At 47.0% G+C, this 20,768-nt stretch overlaps 1 protein-coding gene across 1 annotated transcript in view; it reads left to right on the top strand.

The window, feature by feature from the left end:
- The window catches only part of ARHGAP22 (Rho GTPase activating protein 22), a 167,032-nt gene that overhangs the window by 49,168 nt on the left and 97,096 nt on the right, over positions 1 to 20,768 (top strand). Inside the window, exon 3 of the mRNA XM_021718760.1 lies at positions 5,347 to 5,434. Coding sequence (XP_021574435.1) covers positions 5,347 to 5,434 — 88 coding nt within the window. The remainder of the gene's footprint in view (positions 1 to 5,346; positions 5,435 to 20,768) is intronic.

Below are 20,768 nucleotides of genomic sequence, written 5' to 3'. Positions count from 1 at the left end.
TTTAACCTATTTTGTATTTAATTTAAAGTGGATTTCTTGTTGTCGGCATATAGTTGCTACTTTTAAAAAAATCCAGTATGGCAATCTGCCTTTTAATGAATGGGGTATATTTAGACGATTTTCATTTAATGTAATTGATGATACTGTTAAGCTTAAATATATCATCTTGCTACTTGTATTTGTCTCATCTGCTACTTTTTTTACCCTTTTTTTCTGTCTTCTGTTGGATTAATAGAAATTTATTATGATTTCATTTCATTTGCTGGTTTATCAGTTTAAATTTTTCTTTTGTCATTTTAGTGGTTACTTTATGGTTTATAGTATATAACTTTAACTTTTTAGAGTCACCTATAAATAGTATTATGCCATCTCATGTATAGATTAAGAAACTTACAAAAGTATACATCCATTTCTCCCTTCTATCCTTTGTGCTATTATTGGTACATATATGCTTTTATGTATGTTGTAAGACACACTGTACTCATTTTCACTTAAATGGTCAATGTTTTAAAAGAGACTAAAATAATAATAAGAAAACATCTATTTATTTATACAGTTACTATATTCAGTATTCTTTGGGGGCAGATCCTTATTTTCATCTATTATTTTCCTTCTGTTTAACTGTCTAACAATTCATTTAGTGTAAGTCTACTGCAATGAATTATTTCATTTGTGTATCTTAAAAGATCTTTACTTAGCCTTCATTTTTTGAAAGACATTTCCAATGAATTCAGAATACTAGGTTGACAGGTTTTTTCTTCCTCATTATTTTAAAGATGTTGCTCCACTGACTGCTTGTTTGTGTCGTTTCTGACAATAAGTCTGCTGCCATCCTTATTTTTGTTCCTCTACACATATATCATTTTCTTCTGGTTACTTTTAAGAATTTCTTTTCATAATTAGGTGTGAGTCATTTGATTATGTTATGTCTTCATGAACTTTTCTTTATGTTTCCTATTTATGGGACCCATTGAACTTCCTGAATCTGTAGATTTAGTGTTCATAAATTTGGAAATGTTTTGTCATTATTTCTTCAAATTTGTTTAAGTACCCCCCTTCTCATGGACTCCAATTATACATATATTTGATTGCTTGAAGTTATTCTACATATCACTTACTCTGCTCTTTTAAAAATTGTCTTTTCTCCCAGCATTTCATTTTCTATAGTTTTTATTGTTGTATTTTCAAGTTCACTAATTTTTTTCATCTGTGATATCAAATCTGTTGTTAGTCCCATCCACTGTATTTTTCATTCACAAATTTATAAGTTTGAGCCTTTTTGTATCTTTCATTGAGCAAGCCATCTTGGAAGTATATCCTCTAGTATCATTTAAACTTCCAGGTGTCTTTAGCCCCTTCCGGTATCTTGACTCACACCTCATGGAAAAAAAAAACCAAGCTAGAACCACTCAGCTCTAAGCCACTTCCAAATTCCTGACCTACCAAAACTCTGTAAGGGAATACATGTTTGTTGTTGTTTTAAGTTACTGAATTTTGAAGTTATGTGTTATATAGCAAAAGATAACCAATTCGTTCAGAATCTGAGACAGCAGACTTTCTGAATTCCGAGCATCTTTACCAGTCCCTGAGGACTTCGTCACTTTCTTGGTTCCCCATTGCTGGGTTTAGGCAAACGAGATGGAGCAAACACTAAACGCCACTAATCCCTAGGCTACTATATATGCTGTATAAATGATGAATTTTGAATAAACGTCTAATTGGCAACTAACTTATAAAATTTACTCTCTCCCAATGGCTTCTCCACTGGGTATGTCCTCCCCATTTCCCAGAGACTAGCTCTCTTATTGGAGGAGTTTATGGAGCTTGTAGTCAGGGCTCAACCTGCTGTCCACAGACCCCACAGGCCAGCACATTCACACAGGTTGGGAAAGGAACTATGGTGAGACAGCAGCAGGCCTGGGAGTGATCCCTACTGGACACAGGCAGGATGGCATGTCCTTTATCCATTAATCATACCAATGGACTGCACTCTGTGTGGAGATAGAAATTAAGTCAGCTGCAGCCTCTCAGGACAAACTTAGGTATGTAGGCAGGGACATTCCCAAAACAGAGCAAACACACAAAAGCTCAGACACCTAGAGAAAGAGAAAGGGCCCACCCTTTGTGGGAAGCTAGCATGTGCCTGGGGGTTGCACACATTCTGTATACAGAGAGTGCAGTTCTTGGTGCAAATTGCTTGCCTTCTCAGGTGCAAACATTCAACCTGGCACAATGATAAGAGGTTCCCTCCAAAGTGCTGACTCTTGCTTTGGGCTACTCAGGGAAATGCCAGGACCCCTATGGTTAAGGGTGCTCTCTGAGGTACTCTCTGAGGGGTTAGAAGGAGGCACTTGTTCTTAGACCTTCATGTTGTCCAAGGCACAGAATTCCAGCCAAGACCTTGCTCTCCAAGGCTACTGGGGCAAATATCAATTATTTAATCCTCACAATATTATCAAAAACTAGGCAGAAATGCAAATTTTCCTACTTTCCTCAGACCAATAAAATCAGAGACTCCAGTGTGGGGTCTCGCACTATTGTGGTTGAACACTTTCATTATTAGAAATTAAATCACAAAACCTACAATTAAATTATGGTAAACACAAAAGTGAAAAGTACTAAAAATGTGTCACCTCCTAATTGTTTGTCTTCGTTTATTATGCCTTATGCTCTTGAGGTTATTGACCTCTATGAGTTCTATGTGGTGCAAACATTGTGGTACATCTCTTCGAGCTTCACATTTGATGACATCATGAAATCAGTCATGGTGGGAGAGGGGTTGGCAAACACTACAAATCAGGGTTCTTCATTTTTTTCAGAGACCCATTTGTTAAACACCACCATAACACCAGGCCCAGCTCTCTGTGCTTTAAAGAGACCTAGGTGATCCCAAGGGATGCTCATGATTGAGACCTAACCTTACTGTTTCAGCAAGGTCTGACTCCACACACGTGTTTTTTTATCACAGTCTTAACAGGAATGGGAGAGCAGACTCCATCTGCTACCCTATCCCCTGCCTCCAAACTCTGTACCAAAGCCTCTGGGATCAAAGCCACATTCTTAACCTCTGAGAAGAGAAGGAATCTGAGCAGCCAGGGACCACTGCTAGGGCTCCCTGTAGTGCTGGGGGCCATCTGTGTGACATATGAGACATGGATCCCAAAGTCACAGCCTAGCTCTCCATGGTGGCTTCTGGCAAATGAAGTCAGCTGGTGGTTGCTGTCATAAAGGTAAGCAAGAAAATTGGGAAGAATGGGACTCCAGCTTCAGGCACATCTGGGTCGACATCGCCACATGCCCTTGTTAGCAATGAGCTTTACCTCTCTCACCTTCATTTGCTTGTCTAGGAAGATAGGAATAATAACACCTACACCCTGGGGCCTCTACATTAAATCCAAAAATTTATTCAAAGAGCCAGGAATATAGTACAAGCTTCATAAACAGAAGCTATTACTGCTTTTCCATTTAGCTGGAGCAGAAAGTGATGTCAGTATTGTTACTCCTATTGTGTAGATGACAGATATTGGGACACAGAAAGAAAAGAAAAAAGGCAAGTACCCCGAATGAGACAGAGACTCGGTTACTGAAACAGCAAACGCCCAAGACGCATCCCATTAGCCAGTGATGGATCTCACCCACGCCCTCTAATGAGCGCTTTTTCCCATCCTGGGGCTGCAGTCCTAATTTATTTCCAGTAGCTCCAGGTTCCCTATCAAGAAAGTAACTGTTAATTCAGTTACAACGTTTACCAGCTGGTTCTCTGGTTTATTGCTGTAATTTCTCTAAAGCAAGCATCTGTGGGTAAAGATGTCATTCTGCCTTTATGCTGCTTAAATGAGAAAAGATATTTCCATGTGTCCTTGCAGCACAAGACTCCAGTAGCACTTAGGAGGCTTCCATCACCCTGTTAAAGCCAGGATTTGCCCAGAAAAGATGGGGGTAGGAAGAGGAGCACTTGTGAACATGCATGGGTGTGGGGACTGGTGGCCACCTGGATGAAGCAGCAGACCTTGCCTCTCACCTGGGCAAGTGCAAGCACAGGCAGCCTGTACCTGGTGTGGAGCCCTGACACACAACAGTGTCAAAGATCTATGTAGCAAACATGCAGGGCTCACTATGTGCCAGACAGTGCCTTAAGAACATCCTAAATCCTAATTCACTTAATGCTCAAAACAGTCCCATAAAGTACTGTTATTTCTGTTTCACAAATAGGGAAACTGGGGCACAGAGAAGTTAAACGGTGTGCCTGTAATTGAGCCCAGATTTGAACCCAAGTAGTTGGCTGCGGGGATGCCATTTAAAATGAGTTTCCCATGGAGAGAACTAAAAATATAGTCAAGCCATGGGCAGTCTGAGTTGAGCAAAATTGAACATGAACAAAACGAACAAAGGTCCCAGCAGAGATCAAAGTCATGAACATACAGAAGGAGTATAAAAGAGGCCCTGCTTAGCTTGGGGATTGGAGAAGGGTCAGTTGAGGTGGCTATGACAACACCTAGTTGCCTTGAGTAGGACTTACTGAACGGCAACCTGGCATCTCAACTCTCCTGAGAAGAGAAAGTTACTGTCCCATTGCACAGACATGGCAACAGGTTCCAAGGAATTAAGTAACTTACCTGAGGTCACACAGCTAGGAAGTGCAAGGCAGGGACTCCAAGCCAGGAAGTGAAAGGCAGGGACTCCAAGCCAGCCTACTGATCCCTATACCCTGTGCTCTTTCCCTGCATCTTTTTTTTTTTTTTTTTTTTTTTAACCAGAGCTCAGCATTAGAGAGGAGGTGGAGCCTACTCTCTGTAGGGTATACACACATACCCCAGGTACATGGCATTGTCTATGCTGGGTACCTCACACTCAAGCTGGCTCCTATCTTATAGGTAAAGAAAAGAAATCTCACTCAGCCAGGAAGTGGCAGAACTGGACTCACACAGCAAACATGTGTTCATCCTTCTTCTCATGTTGCCTCGGGGGCCTAGCCCCATTGTTCCAGCCTTCCTCTCCCTGGTCCTCTCCAGCCTAAAACCCTGCTGGTCCAGAAAGACTGAAGATGGGTACACTGGAACAGGGGCCCCCAACGTGGGAGCCTTCCTCCCTACTCCAGATTTGCCCCTGCCTGTGGGCAGAGCTCTGACCATGTGTGCAGACAACAGTGCCCACCCACTCTTCCAGGAACCCTGGAAGGAGCCTAGAGAGGAGGCATGTGCTCCTCTACTGGGCCCAACCTGCCCAGCTGGCCTGGAGGATTCCTGACACTGCGGCCCCTCCCCTTTGCTCTCCAGGAACCCTGATGACAGCTGCCCTTTCCCAGCCGTCTCATGCACCCTGTGTTTGTGTTTGTCTCCATTTTAGGGATTTATTTCTCTACAAGGGACCCGGGTGACCGAACTCCTTCCAGGCCCCGAGGACCCGGGGAAGCACCTCTTTGAGATCAGCCCAGGTAGGCCTGAGCGCCTCTCAGCTCTGTGCTGGGTGGGACTGGTGGCCCTGGTGGGGATGTCGCCAGGCCCTTAGCATGAGAAGGGCAGAGCTTCATGATGCTTCCCCTGCAGGAGTGGCAGGGCTGTCTCAAAGCACAACTTGGAATTGTGGGCCAGACCTACTGTGGACCGAACATGGGGGAAAAAATTAGAAAATCCCATCAGTTATCTGGATAATTCACTTTGGGGTAAGAGGAAAATGTGGAATTTTAAATTCATGGCAAATATAAGGGAAGAAACCAGTCAATGGAGACATCTTAGGGTGAAGGTCCAAACACAGCACTTGGAAAGGCCAGAGAAAATGCTAGCACAGAGTCAGAATGCTCAAAGAAGGCTTGTTACGTATCCCCAGGCAGAGAATTGGGATGAGGTGGGCAAAAGGGAAGTAATTTTGCCTAAAGAACTGTTATCTTGTCAGCAGTTATAAAACAGTTGCTTAACATTTCCAACTTTACAACATGGTTGTTAATTAACTAAACAACAGTACCTTGCTGATGAGCCAGTCTGTGTCCTGCAGGACCTGGCTCTGCAGTCAGGCAGTGTTGTGTGTAGCTCAACTCTCCCTGAAGCAGAGCCTGAGACCAGGATCTGAGCATTGGGAAGGGAGGAACACCAGCCAGGTGTGCTAGGGAGCAGATTGCTGCCGTGGGCACCTGGGTTCAGATACCATGGGGGCTTCTGGAAATGGTGTGGAACAGGTCTCAGAGGTATCTCACCAAGAACTAAGGAGGCCCAAGGGTATACCCACCAGCTCCCACCCACTAGTCAGGAAGAGGTGCTCTCTGGGAGGTTAACTCTGACATTTTTGGCCTATCCTGCAATTGGAGCAAGCTTTCTGCAGACATAGAAGGCCTTCAGGGACATTTGCAGATGCTTAAGGAAGGAGGCCACTGGTGTGATGGGAACGGTGAGTTAGCAAGGCAGTGTGGACAGGGCACCAAAAGCATCGGCTGAGATAGTGGCTGGGAACCAAGTGTGCTAGGGCCTCACTGAGGGTCTGTAAGCCAGTACGATTACAGCTGGCCACAGAGCAGTACAACCAGCCTAGCCACTGTGAGAAATGGCCTGTCTGTTGGCTGTCCACTGAGTATGATCAGCCCCAGCTCAGTCCACAAGCAGAGGCCTGATGGGAGCAGGAGTGAGCAGATTCAAGCCTGGAGCAGGAACATGCCTGCCTTTGCTCTGTCCATACTAGAGCTCCTGGGGGCACAAATGGACAGTGAAGTACAGGAACAGCCTCCCCAACTGCATGCCCCGTGTGCAAAATCTAAGTACCTGCGGCTTCACTTGGATATTCTTTTTCATCTGCTACAAGAACCTTGGTAATAAGACGGCACTTTAGGTGGCAGAAACAAGGATTCTGGGATATGGAGTCGAAAATAGAGGTTTGGTTAACTGTGGAACAGGAGTAAAGTTCTCTGCAGTGAAGATAGAGAGGAAATGCAGGCAGTGAGGTAGGCAAGTCTTGCCACCTGGGGAGCAGGGAACTGGGGCTGGGGGAAAGAGTGTTGAGGCAGGGCCAGAACTAGAAGGTGGAGGTCGACATACTTCCAGCCATCAATTCAGAAAGGCACTGAGCATGTGGCTCAAGGAGGACCAAACAGGGGACATCACCTGCATGCATATTCATTATCTGGCTCAGAGCTATCTACAGGGATTCCTTTGACTCTTGGGGAGGAGAGGAAGGAAAAGACCCTCTGCCTTGTAAGGTAACATATTCACAAGATTCTGGGAAGTTGAATGTGGACATTTTTGTGGATCATTATTCTGCCTCCCACAATACTCAAAGCACCTCTTGTAGGTAGGGGCTATTTTTATACCTATTTTTTAAAAAATGGACACTAAGGCTTAGAAAGAATAAGCAACTTGCCCAGTGACACACAACTAGACAAGAGGGGAGTTGGGGCTTGAGCCCAGTCAGCCTGGTTTCCAGGGCCGCACGTTCCAACTGCCCTCCAACATGGGCACCTGGCCTTCTGAGGTCTCCTACAGATTCTAACATTTTCCCACTTGGACTGGGGAGGTCTAGGGACTTGGTTACAGTAAAGAAAACTCCTGAACCCCTTTCTCCCAAGCACAGCAACAGTAGCCTGGCTGAGTTCCAAGTTCATGCAGGTCCCGAGTTCTGCCCTCCTACCTTTGCACACACAGCCACTCCTGGAAGCCTTGGGGCAGAGGCAGGCAGCTACAGAGGCTGCTCAGGGAAAGTTGGACAGCTGGTGAGCAGTAGAGGATTTAGTCAGCCTTTGGGGAGTGTACACATTGATCTGCAGAGCACAGCACAACACCGGAGCTGGCCAGGGCCCTAGAGTGATTCTCCTCTCCTCCCTTCCTCAGAAGGGACCCGGGAGGCTGCACTCAAGGCTAATGCCTGCTTCTGGCTGCAGCTGATGAAGCTCCCTCCCTTCACAGTCTAGGAGGGCATGGCAGGCCTAGAGAGGTTAGGTGAATCTCCTGAGGTCAAACAGCTGGCAGGTAAGAGAGACTGGATGGACCCTTCCAAGCTAGCCTGACCCCCAGAATGGTGGGCTTTCTGTTATGGTAGTTTCTGACTGAGGTTCCAGCTACAGGCCTTATTGGGGCTAAAAATGAATGATGATGATGACGATGTGATGATGGTGATGATGATGCTGAACTAACATCACGATAAACTATATCAACATGCAATTGCTGGAAAGTCAAGGAACCCACTCACTTCCAATTCAGCAAACCTCTAGTGCATCCCTGGCCTTGAGCCAGCCTTGAGTGGCCCTGAGGTGAGCAGGGCACAGTCTCTACCCTTATGGAGTTCAGGAACGTTTTCTTCCTTAGCTCAGGGCAAGATTAAAGACTAAATGGCTAGACTGAGGATGATCACCTGGGGGTTGAAACAGAAAGTGTCACCAAGGGGGCCATGCCAGTACCACCCTGCACTGAGCTCAGTATCTCAGAGGAATGTGCAAAGGCCAAGATGAACCACAGGCTGAATGGGTAAGGGTAGTTGGTACAACTAGGGGGACCCAAGGGACTTCTCCCACAATTCCAAGGGTGCTTGGGTGGGGATATGGGAAGCAGTGAACTAAAAAGAGAAGAAAGGGACCTAACAGCCAAGCCTGGGGTCCAGGTCTTGAGCTAGAAAATCAGGGCAGGATATGGGGAAGGAGGAAGGACCGGCCCCCCTTCATGGGATGTGGCATTCTAGCCTGGGGAGCTCAGCAGCCCCACACCACAGAAGCTCCTTCACTCCCCACCCAGCACTACCCAAGAGAAGGAAAAACCTGATGACTCTTGGAAATGTGATAGAACTTCAAGAATGATCGTATGTTTTAAGACATAGTCCTGGGCAACCCCCTCAGGTCCCTTCCCTCTGTGGGAGCTTTTCTGGCCTCTCAGTAAATCCTGTTTTGTTTTGTTTTGTTTTGTTTTTTTAAGACATAGTCCTATCTGTGCTCTTTGATGGTATTAAAAAATAACAATCTTTTAAAAGAATTTAAAGCCGGGCTCAATGGCTCAGTCTGTAATCCCAACACTTTGGAAAGTTGAGGCGAGTGGATTGCCTGAGTCTGCAGGTTCGAGACCAGCCCAGGCAACTTGGTGAGACCTCGTCTCTACAACAAAGCAAAAATTAACCAGGCGTAGTAGCACACGCCTGTAGTTCCAGTTACTTGGAAGGCTGAAGCAGAAGGATCACTGGACCCCAGCAGGGCAATGCTGGGGTGGCCATGAGTGTGCCACTGCATTACAGCCTGGGCGACAGATTGAGACTCCAACTCAAAAAAAGAAAAAGAATTTAAAATGAGAAAAATAGTGTGAGCGCCATCTAGTGGAGTGATCGCCAATTTCAGGACAAATACCCAGCTAGACAGGAGTGGAGTTGGGGCTTCACACCAGGCAGCCAGCTACACACTTCAACTGCTCTCCAACAGAGGCATCAGTCATCTGAGGACTACGACAGAAGCAGTCCCCATCATATTCCACCGCCCCTCCAATTTTAGCATTTTTCCCACCTGGCCTGGAGTGGTCTAGGAACTTGGTTACAGGCTACATCTGTGATTCCAAAAGCATCTGAGAACCCACACGTCGGGCCACTGATCAAGTCACAGGGAGAGTATTGTCACAAGGGGTCATTAGTGCCTGGGACATCTTTTGTTCTGCAGCTATAGCCCACTGCCCCGTCATCTTCAAATGGTCAATATACGAAGAGTACTGAGAGGTGAAAGCAATTGCTTTGGGGGAGGTGAGGGTCTGCTCCCTGAAGCCATAGGAACCATGCAGGACTTCCAGCATAAAGTGACAATGACTTTGTTCTTTGAAAAGTAAGAGGGAGTCAGCCAGGTGAAGAGGAGGTCAGAGTGTCTAGGCAGAAGCAGCAATGTATAAGTGCATTGAGGACACAGGCTATGTATATCTCCTTTACACCTTTATTCCAAGGTACTCGATAAATAAGTAATTGAATTTAAAGTATTGGAAGCAACAGTAAACTTTTTGCTGGAATGAAAAATGATCCTCTATAGTGGGAGAATGGAGTTAGGCAGTGGTTCTCAAACTTTAGCAAGCCTCAGAATCACTTGGAGGGTTGATTAAAATGTCAATTGCTAAACTGGTTCAGGGTCAGAGTAGAGTGGTAAAGGGAGAGAGGTGGTCCCTAGTATAATATATTATAGGAAGAGAAGGAGGACAGTAAAATGTATGGAGCTGTTGATTTGTCCTTTGATCTCCTGGCCCTTTTTTCTCTGTGTTAGAAGCAAGAAGCAGCCCAGGTATAGTGGTTCACGCCTGTAATCCCAGCACTTTGAGAGGCCGAGGCAAGAAGATTGCCTGAGCCCAGGGGTTCAAGACCAGCCTGGGCAACTTGGCAAAACCTCGTCTCTACAATAAATCAAGAAAAATTAGCTGGGCATGGTAGCACATACCTGTAGTTCCAGCTGAGGCAGAAGGATCTCCTGAGCCCAGCAGGTCGGGGGTGCAGTAACTGTGAGCAAGCCACTGCATTCCAGCCTGGGTGGCAGAGTGAGACTCCAACCCAAAATGAAGCAAGAAGCCAAGCCTTGGCCCCTTGTCTCAGGGGAGAGTAATGCCCCAGATGGAAAAAATAGAAATCCCCTTCCCACCCTCAAGATAATCTCTAAACTGGTGACCCTGCAATGCCCCAGGAAAGTGACAGCCCTGGTGCCACCAGAGAAGCTGACTCCAGGAACCAGAGTTCTACCTCAGGTGCATACTCCATAGTCAAGTAAGGAGGGGATCTACCGAGCCACCAGCTCCCCAAGTGACTACAGGTGAAGATACATGGTGACCCCAAGAACAGCCCATCCCCCTATTCCAAGCCTTACCTATGCATGACCACAAAAAAGGGAGCCCTTCATTCTATCCCAATAGTGGTTGAGACTAAAAGTCCTACCAGTCTGGGAGAATAAGGCTCAAAGATGGAATTAATGTGATTTATTTCTAATAAATATATCTGTTGAGCTCCTGAGGTGGTAGACCAAGAGGTATATGGGTGCTAGTGGGCTAAACATTGATGGAGTTCTTTCTAAGGAACTTTCTAAGTCAATTTATCCTCAACACACCTGGGACTAAGTTTTACAAACCCATTTAAAAGGCAAGGCACTTGGACTCTGATAAGCTAAGTAACTTACTGGGACCCCACAGTCAGTGAGCAGTGGAGCTGCAGCCTGGGCCAGCTCTAACCCACAGCACATCAGTGCCCAAGGCTGGCTCCCCCGGGGTCAGGCCTGAAGGAGTCATGCTCCTCGAAGGGGCTGGGATTCGAAGGCCCTGTGTGTCCTGTCTTGCCTGGGCAGTTGCCTAGCAAGTCCTTCCCCTCCCAGGCCTTTGAAAACTATCTGTCACTTAGACTTGATCCTAAGGACCTGAGCTTCTCGGCAATGCAGGCATTCAATCCCAGGCCAAATTTAGGCCTCCCACTAAATCCACAAGGAAGGATAAGGAATGGAGAGGCCTATTGTGGCACTCTAGGCCAAAAGAGTTGCTAAGACCTTAGAGTAGTCCAGTCCCCACAAGATACTCATGCTTGGTAATGAGGTGAATTAGGTAATCAATAAAGCTTCATACTTGTTGCTAATCTCCCTCTTCTGGTATTAGCATAATGATATCAAAAAGCAGCAAGAGGGTTGGCTCCAGGATTCAGACAGAGCCCTAAGTCTTTCTGGCAAGTAATGACTGACTGGGCTATCACATCTCCCTTGCTGGGCATGTCTCGCTAGTGTCCTCGATGGCAGTTGCAAAAGCCAGCCCTGGCTAACTCCTAGGAAAGGGGCATTGACCAGAAGACTACACAGAACCAACAGGAAGCTGGCGAGCAACATGTAGAAGGGGCAGGCAGTAGGGCCACCACAGGGTCAAAGAGCCAGGAGTGGCCAGTGGGTCAGTGCTCTGAGCTGGGATGGTTGAATTCTGCCTGTCTCTGCAGTTCCCACATGGCTCACTTGCTTGCTCGAAGCCCAAAGTCTCAATATTTGTATGTAGGCCATATGGCAACACAGGGGTGGTGAGGAAATGCCCGTCCACACCAGCATCTGGACCAACCCTCCCAAGGCTTCCCTTGGTGGGGCAAAGTGACCCCAAAGAAACTTGGGTGCCTTCAGAAGGGAGAGTAGGTGACAAGCAGCCAGTCTCTGTCAAACACCCACTGCTGCCAACACATCCATGACTATATCTCTGCAAGGACTGAGTGTCACTGGCCTTGGCCTGTTCACAGAACCACACTGGGGGCTCAGCACAGGATGCCTTTTCAATACTGCACTAACCCCAAGGCCACAAGGGCTCAGGCATGTTTCCTGCTACGAGTGCAAAGACCTGAGTGTGCCAGGCTGAGGATGAGGCCAAGAGAGACCTGAATGACCATTCTGGATCTGAGGAAAAGGAGGAGGGAAAGAACATTATATCTTCTTGCAGAAGGAGATGGAGGATATAATGGGTGCTCTGATGACTGGACCCAGTTCCCATCACAGAGTGCCTGTCTGCTTTGGGCTGGGCAGATCATGATTCTTAAGAACATCTGCTGGAGAGACAGGTGGAAACTGTGAACACTGCTTCATTCAAAGTCCCAGCAAGCTCTCTGCTCTCCCACAGATCTCTCGGGATTCCTCCCTCCCACCAGGCTCCTTGGGGACCAAGGTACTGGCAAAGCAAGCATTGTACCCCTTGGGAATCAAGGTCATGTGGTCTATTGTGTCCAGGCACACAACACACAGATGCAGACGTTGCCAGGAGAGGCCAGTATCTGCATGTAGAAAGGAAGGTTGCTGCAGAAGCACTGGAGAGGCCAAGTCTGGGAACTATCTCGTTATTTGTGCCTGTTTTCTGGGCACCCCAAGCAAGGCACAAAGTCCCCTACAGCATCTAAGCAAGTCAGTGTCATTTCAGTCCACCCATCCCTCTAAGCCAGAGTCAGGAAGAGTTGGATGGAAGCATGTCCCTGCCACCAAGGGCCTTTGTGGTTTTGGACAAGTCACAGAAGACCCTATGCCTCTGTGTCATTATTTGTAAATTGGGGATAAGAATATTGTCAAGCACCTTGAGTTGTGTTGAGGATTAAGTGAGATCCCAGTGCCTGGCTCATGGAAGGTACCTGATATTTGTGTGCTTTCCTCCTTCCTGCATTCTCACTAACGGTTGATCATTATAATTAATAACAGCACTGTTACTGTTTAGCTATTAACTGCTAGTAAACAATCTCAATACCATGGAATGAGTGCTCTGATACAGGTGCCCCCAGTCAAGAGCCCAGGGCAGTGAGCATGACTTGCCTGGGTGATTAGGGAAGGTTTCACTCAAGCTGAGTCTTGACAGAAAAGCAAACGTTATCCAGATGGGTCTTCTCAGATGAGGGGCTGGAGTACACAAGGTTCAGAAGTTGGAGAGTTCTGGGGTATGGGTGACTCAGGGAGTAGAGGATGCAGCTTGAAAGGTGGGCAGGGCTCAGGTCATGAAGGGACTTGTATGCTGGACAAAGAAGCTTGGACTTTAGTCAATGATAGTCTTTAGCTGGTGGGAGGAATGGTTAAAACCCAAACTTGGTGTTAGATCATTTGGGTAGAGTGACTTAGGGGACTATAAGGACCCTCACCTTCACCCTAGTTGGTGTAGACAGAGAAGACCCCTCTTCCATGGGAGGACCAGGGACCCCTGTGGCAGGCAATGCAGAAACCAAGCCAGGTAAAGCCAAACCTTGATTCTTTGTGTGCACTTATAAGTTCAAGGTCAATCCTGATCACTTATTAGCATCTTTGCCTTGGGGCCTGTTTAGCTCTCAGAGGCAGCCATATCAGGTTTCTTCCCTTTTCTTCATCTCAGTTTTCCCATATGTGAGCCGGTGACCTCCAAGGTGTCTGCCTGCCCTGGTAAAATGGCACCAGTTGGCATTGTATAATCAAGCTTGCCCAACGGGAGCTGCTTCAGCCGTGTCTTATGGCTGCACTAGATTGTTGAAACTTCCCTTGGGCACTGAGCTTGCGGCTGCCTGTCCTTATCCACTCTGTGCTTGGAGCAGATTGGAGGACTGCTGCCTGCTATCGCGAAAGCTTGACCTTGAAAGGGAGCCAGTATGCACAGATTACTCTGAAGAAGGAGACTGATAACCGTACGCCTGACGTGCCCGGAGCATCCCTGATCACATTAGCCGCCGCCAGAACAGGAGATGCTGATACCAGCCTATCTCGGCACCTGGTACCAGCCAGCCTGCGTCTCAGCCTGACCCCGTACGCCCCCAGAGTTTGCCTGCAGAGCACCAGACGATGGGTAATGATAGAAATGAAATTAGATGAGAAGTTCACAAGCCATCTCCAACCACGAGATGGGAAGATCAGCAATTTTGAGAGTGGTTCTTAAATTTCCCCACCTTGAAGTCTGATCTTCCTGTCTTAACCTCGCTCCTCTCACCTAAACACAGGTCCAGGTGTGGGAAACTCCCACAGGTATCCCTGGAAAGAGACACCCTTGAGGAGGAGGCTGCAACTCATTTCCTTTGGCCAAAATCATGTTCTAGACCAACACTCAATAGAAACATAATGCAAGCCATGCTTGTGATTTTAAATTTTCTAGTAGATACTTTAAAAAAAAACTAAAAGAAAACTGATGAAGTCAGTCTTAATAATGTAAATAACCTACTAAATAATATTATTTCAAATGTCAAAATATCATCTCAATATGTAATCAAAATAAACATTAGTGAAATATTTTACATTATTTTTTCTTCCAACTCTAAATAAGTATTTTACACTTAGAGCACATCTTGATGAAGACACTAAATTGTCACTGGAACCACTTGATCTGTATTTATCTTTAGTTTTTAATTTTTTTAAATTTTTAATTGACCCACAATAATTGTCCATATTTATGAGGTACATAGTGATGCTTAGATATATATAATGTGTAGTGACCAGATCAGGGTAAGCAGAATATCTATCATCTCAAACATTTATCATTTCTTTGTGCTGAGAACATTCAATATCTTCCTTCTAGTTATTTGAAACTGTGTAATATATTATTGTCAATATAGTCATCCTTGATCAGTATTTAGATTTCATAAACTTTACAGTTATAAAAGTAGATTCACATACCCAAGTTATTCCAAACATGTTAAAGATTTTTCAGTAATGGAATTGAATATCATTTTTGAAACACAATGTAAATCAATTAAAGTTAAATTAACAACTCAGGTACTCAGTCACACCTGTCACATTCAAGTGCTTGGCAGCCACAGGCATCGGGTGGCACCATATTAGATAGCCAGGCCTAGATGAGAACACCAACATAGAACAGGTGCTCAACAAGTGCCCCCAAAATGAAAGGCAGAGAGGGAGGCAAGGAGAAAAAGGAAGAACAACGGAGACAGGGAAGGCAGGGAGCCTAGGTTTCGGAGTCAACAGACCCAGATGCACATTTGAGCTCTGCCACTCACTAACTGGGAGAACTTGGACCGGTAACTTCAATTCCCCGAGTTTCATTTTCATCTCATACAAGAAATGAAACTACTTTGCAAGATGGCTGTGACCAACATGTGAAGTAGAATGTCTCGAAAAGGATGGGACAGTTTCTCCCCCGTGACAGCCCCCTCATTCTGTTCTTTTTTCTTTCGGTTCCTCTTTTAACAACAAACTTCCGATGAGATTTCAAATTTCTGCAATTCTGTTACTATATAAAAAACAAACAAGCAAACAAAAAGCGATGTCAGTCTACAATAGTAATTCTCAAACTTTCTGGTGCACCAGAATCCCCTGGAGGGTTTGTTAAAACCCAGACTGCTGGCCCATCCCTGGTTCAGAGGTCTGGGGTGGGTCTGAGAATCTGCATTTCTCCTGGTCTCCCAGTCAATACTGATGCTGCTGGTCTAGGAACCATTATTTGATGAGTCGGGAGATGGTAGAAAAAGCAGAAAAAAGAAAAAAAAACTTATATATGTAATGTCTTCAAGGGCATTTTTTCCTGTTTTTTTGAATCTGAAACGTTTTTATTAATCATTGGGCCCCCAAAATTATGTGGCCAGTCCTGAGCACAGTGGGTGAGCAACCTCAGAACAGAGGAGCCCATGGGCTGTGTTCATGGTGACAGGGGTCTGGAGTACAGAAGGTGACAGCCCTGGTTGTGTTCAGTTCTAGACAATGTGCTCAGGTGGGCTGTCCCAAGGAGGTGAGGAGCCTGGAGGCCACCACACTTACCTGCAGCTCTGAGCTACTGCACTGTAAAAGAAAGAGGACAGTGGGGGGGGGATGAATCACTACACAAATGAATGTGAAAGGCAGCGATGCAGGGGCAAGTATGGCCATACATAGTGTAGGCCTAGGAGCAGACTCTGTACTGTGTGTTTCAGTTGATCCTTAACCGGCATATTCTCTTGGGCATAGGGATACTCATGGGGTGAGAGCAGGCCCTCACAGGCACCCAGGGGCCCTCAAGTTGCCCCATATATGCCCACCAGCTTCTAGGTTCCCTTCTTGCCAGCCACTGAGACCGTGGTGCCATGCTGAGTGCACAGAAAATGGGCACAAACAGGGAGACGATTCCCATATTGAGCCTCCCAAGCTCTCCCCTGGAACTTTCCTTTCTACATGCAAACACCATCCTGAGAAAGGAAGGCCAGCCAGGCATTTCCTCTTCCCACAGCCTGCTATCTCACCTGCAATGGACAGGCCACCCTCAAGGGTATTCAGCCTCCTCTCTGCCATGTGCTGGGTACCTGGACTGGGGATGGGTAATACATCCTGCTCCAGCCCGGAGCAGGAACACCATACTCCACCCCAAAATGCTTTGTGGTGCCTGTACTCAACTCCAGTACTCCTCACATCTCTACCCAGGTCTCTACCAATAGGAGGGTGGGGGAGGGAGGTGGCAACAGTCACCTTGGCGGGGCTAGGGGATGCAGGGGATGGCCTGGGAACCAGGGGGCAGGAAGTGGCCCAGAAAACCCATTCAAAGGAGGAGGAGGCTACAAGAGATAGGACCCCAGGAGAATCCAGGTTCCAAGCCCTCAGCACATGCTCCACTGACCCATTTGACTTCACTTACAAAACACAAATTTATATATAAATTTTTTTGTTTTTTGAGTTGGAGTCTTACTCTGTCACCCTGACTGGAGTGCAGTGCCACACTTCCGGCCACCACAGCCTCAACCTGCTGGGCTCCGGCGATCCTTCCGCCTCAGCCTTCCAAATAGCTGGAACCACAGGCACGCGCTACCATGCCCAGCTAGTTTTTTTTAATTTATTGTAGAGATGAGGTCTCACCTGTCCAGGCAGGTCTCAAACCCACAGGCCCAGGCAATTCACTCACCTCAGCCTCCCAAAGCGCGGGATTACAGGCTGACCACCGAGCCCGGCTATATATAAAATTAAGATTCCAAGACAGCAACCACAGAGCATCCAATTCTAAGTATAGGGCCCTTCAAGGGGCAGGGAAACCGTGCACCCACCCTAGTTGAAGGCCATGAAGCAGGCCCTGACTGTGGGCTTCTGGACTGGCAGGATGTGGCTCTCTGTTCTCCCCTGCTGGGCTCCATCCTGCAGATGCAGTCCTCTAACATTCCTTACTGACATCTTCCTACAAATGCACTGGCCCTTGGTCCACACCTTATCAGGGTCCTCATCCCATCCATAAACTCGGCACCCAGAGAAGGGAAATGGCTTCTCCAGGGACTGAGCATGTACACTCCCCCCCACCCCGCCCCTGTCACACCCCTGAAGCAGTGCTCTCCCCTAGAGTGCCTGGGCCCCATCCTGCAGCTTTCTTCCTCCATCCTGCTGATAGAAACACTCCAGCATGTGCTGCACAGATGTCTCCTCCTCATCCAATACAGCCGAGGAGCCTTTAGCTGAAATCCCCCCACGGAGGGCAAGTGGGAATGTCACCTTGGAGGGCAGCCTGCGACTGCATCCTTGCATATCAGGGAATCAAACTACAGCTGCCTCTCTTGAGTGAACCAATCAGAAAGCACCTTTAGTGTCCCACCCAAAGGGCTGTGTGCCTGGATCAAACTGACTTCCTGAGTGCGTAACACGGTCCATACGCCAGTGCACTGGCACAGCCTCCTTTCTATGTGTGACACTCTGCCTGCCTCTCTGAGTCTACAGCCGGTTCTGCACATGGGAGCATGTGCGTGGCCTCTGGGGACTCCAGACACATCCAGCCCTGCAGTGGGGGAGGGGGAGGGGAGGTAGATGCATGGATCTAGACACCAGGCTTACTCTTAGCAGGCAGCCAACAGAAGAGCAGGCTGGTGCAGGACACGACAGTTCTGAGACAGGGGGCACTGACAGAAATCCCTCAGATAGTGATGGCGTGCCGGACAGGAAGGGGTGATGTGCAGGAGGAGGTATGCTCGGTGCCAGTGCAGAACAAAGATGTAGATAAAATTCTTTACGAGTGATCTCAGCTAGACTAAATCCCTAGATAAATTAGGATGCAGGGAGGAATGTAGAGGGGATTAGTAGGTGGGGGTTGAATGACCCAGGTCACCTCTGGGAAACCAAGCCCAAGTACAGAGTCTCCTCCAATCAGGACCATCAGCTCAGGAACACTCTTAGTCGCAGGCTGCCCTTCAGAGTAGGCCCTGGCTGCTCAAAGCGCGGCCCAGGTGTCGACTACATCCACATCACCTGGGAGCTTGCTGGAAATGCAGACTCTAGGGACCCACCGTGGAAACAGAGTGTTACAGCAATATGTCCTGGGTGATCTGTGTGCATATTAAGGTTTGAGAAGCAATGTTCTAGAGCAACAGTCCTCAGTCTTTTTGGCATCAGGGACCAGTTTCATGGAAGACAATTTTTCCACGAACCAGCGTAGGGAATGATTTCAGGATGATTCAAGTGCACTACATTTATTGTGCTCTTCATTTCTATTGTTATTACATTGTAATATATAATGAAATTATTATTTTGATGTGAGTCTGCAAGCAATTGATTTATTATGGTCTCTGTGTAGTCAAACTTCACTGCTAATGTTAATCTGTATTTGCAGCTACTCCCCAGGGCCAGCATCACTGCCTCAGCTCCACTTCAGATCATCAGGCATTAGATTCTCATAAGGAGCACACAACCTAGATCCCTCACATGCACAGTTCACAATAGGGTTTATGCTCTTATGAGAATCTAATGCCACTGCTGCTCTGACAGAAGGCAAATCTAAAACAGTAAGGCGAGCGATGGGAACCAGTTGTAAATACAGATGAAGCTTTGATGGCTTGCCTGATGCTCACCTCCTGCTGTATGGCCTCCTTTCCCAATAGGCCACAGACCAGTGCCAGGGGTTGGGGACCCCTACTCTAGAGCAAAACAGCATCAAAGGTACCCAACCCTGGACTTTGAGCTCCTGAAGGAGAGGATCGCGTTGGTGCACTCAGAGCCAGATGCCTAGCTCCTAAGAAGTGCTAGATAAATTAAAGCAATGCAGCCGGGCTTGGTGGCTCAGCCTGTAATCCCGCGCCTTTGGGAGGTTGAGGTGAGTGGATTGCCTGAGCCCGTGGGTTCAAGACGCGCCTGGGCAGGCGAGACCTCATCTCTACAATAAAATCAAAAAATTAGCCGGCGTGGTAGCGCGCACCTGTAATTACAGCTACTCAGAAGGCTGAGGTGGATCACTGGAGCCCAGCAGGTCGAGGCTACAGTGGCCAGGAGCGGCCACTGCACTCCAGTCTGGGCGACAGAGCTAGACTCCAACTCAGGAAAAAAAAAAAAAAAAAAAGCAATGCAGTCATGCACAAGCAGGAAGAGTGCTGAAAGTGATAGTAGGGAGAGGCAAACAATACCAAGAAATTGGGTCTAGTTCTCAGACCGTAAACAGGGGTGCAAACCAGGGCTGACTACCCATGAGCTGATTCTGGCCCACAGACATACTTTGGCTCATGAAATGTTTTAAAAGCAAAAGATTTTACTCATAAAAAATATAGATTTCTGTAGGGTACATTTGGATCTGCTTTCTCCAGCAGGGCCAGACTCAGTGGCTCAGCTTGTAATCCCAGCACTTTGGGAAGCCGAGGTGAGTGGATTGCCTGAGCCCACGGGTTCGAGACCCACCCAGGCAACTTGGTGAGACCTCATCTCTACAATAAATCAAAAATTAGCTGGGTGTGGCAGCGCTCACCCTAATTCTGACTACTTGGAAGGCTGAGGCAGAAGGATTGCCGGAACCCAACAAGTTGAGGCTGAGGTGGCTGGGAGCGTGCCACTGCACTCCAGTATAGGAGACAGAGTGAGACTTCAACTCAGAAACAAACAAACAAACAAACAACAACAACAAAAAAATAGTTGGCAGGAGTGAAATAACAGCTGCCCCTTTAGGCAGAACTTGAGAGCTCTCCAATTGGCCGGAATCCCCACCACTCCCTATTACCCTTCCCCTTCCAACCTGCTTTGTCAATTGATCTTACCTGCCTGATCTTTAAGTAGAGACTGTATGCCCTAGCATAGATAATGAAAAACTTCAAAACAAAGATGGCTAGAAAATGATGGCTATTGCGTACTGGCTAAAGTATTTGACACCTCCAATTAAATGTCATGTAGAGTCATGGTTAAGGGAGAGGTGCTCAGTCACACTATCTAATTTTCAATTCTAGCTCAGTCTCTCCTTGCATACAGAGTAAATCACATATCCCTTAAACTTCAGGCTTCTCATCTGAAAAATGGCCATAACAAAAGTACCTCCGTGTAGAACGTTCAGCACATTGCCTCGCGCATGGTTAGCTATCACTAAATTCATTTAAATAAAAATGTTATCAGCCGGGCTCGGTGGCTCAGCCTGTGATCCCACGCCTTTGGGAGGCTGAGGTGAGTGGATTGCCTGAGCCCGTGGGTTCAAGAC

This window comes from Carlito syrichta, unplaced genomic scaffold (genome assembly GCF_000164805.1).
Source record: "Carlito syrichta isolate Samal-C Ts95f unplaced genomic scaffold, Tarsius_syrichta-2.0.1 Scaffold313403, whole genome shotgun sequence".
NCBI classification, from domain to species: domain Eukaryota; kingdom Metazoa; phylum Chordata; class Mammalia; order Primates; family Tarsiidae; genus Carlito; species Carlito syrichta.
Note: the sequence above shows the minus strand (reverse complement) of the source record. Positions and strands in the feature narration are given on the sequence as shown.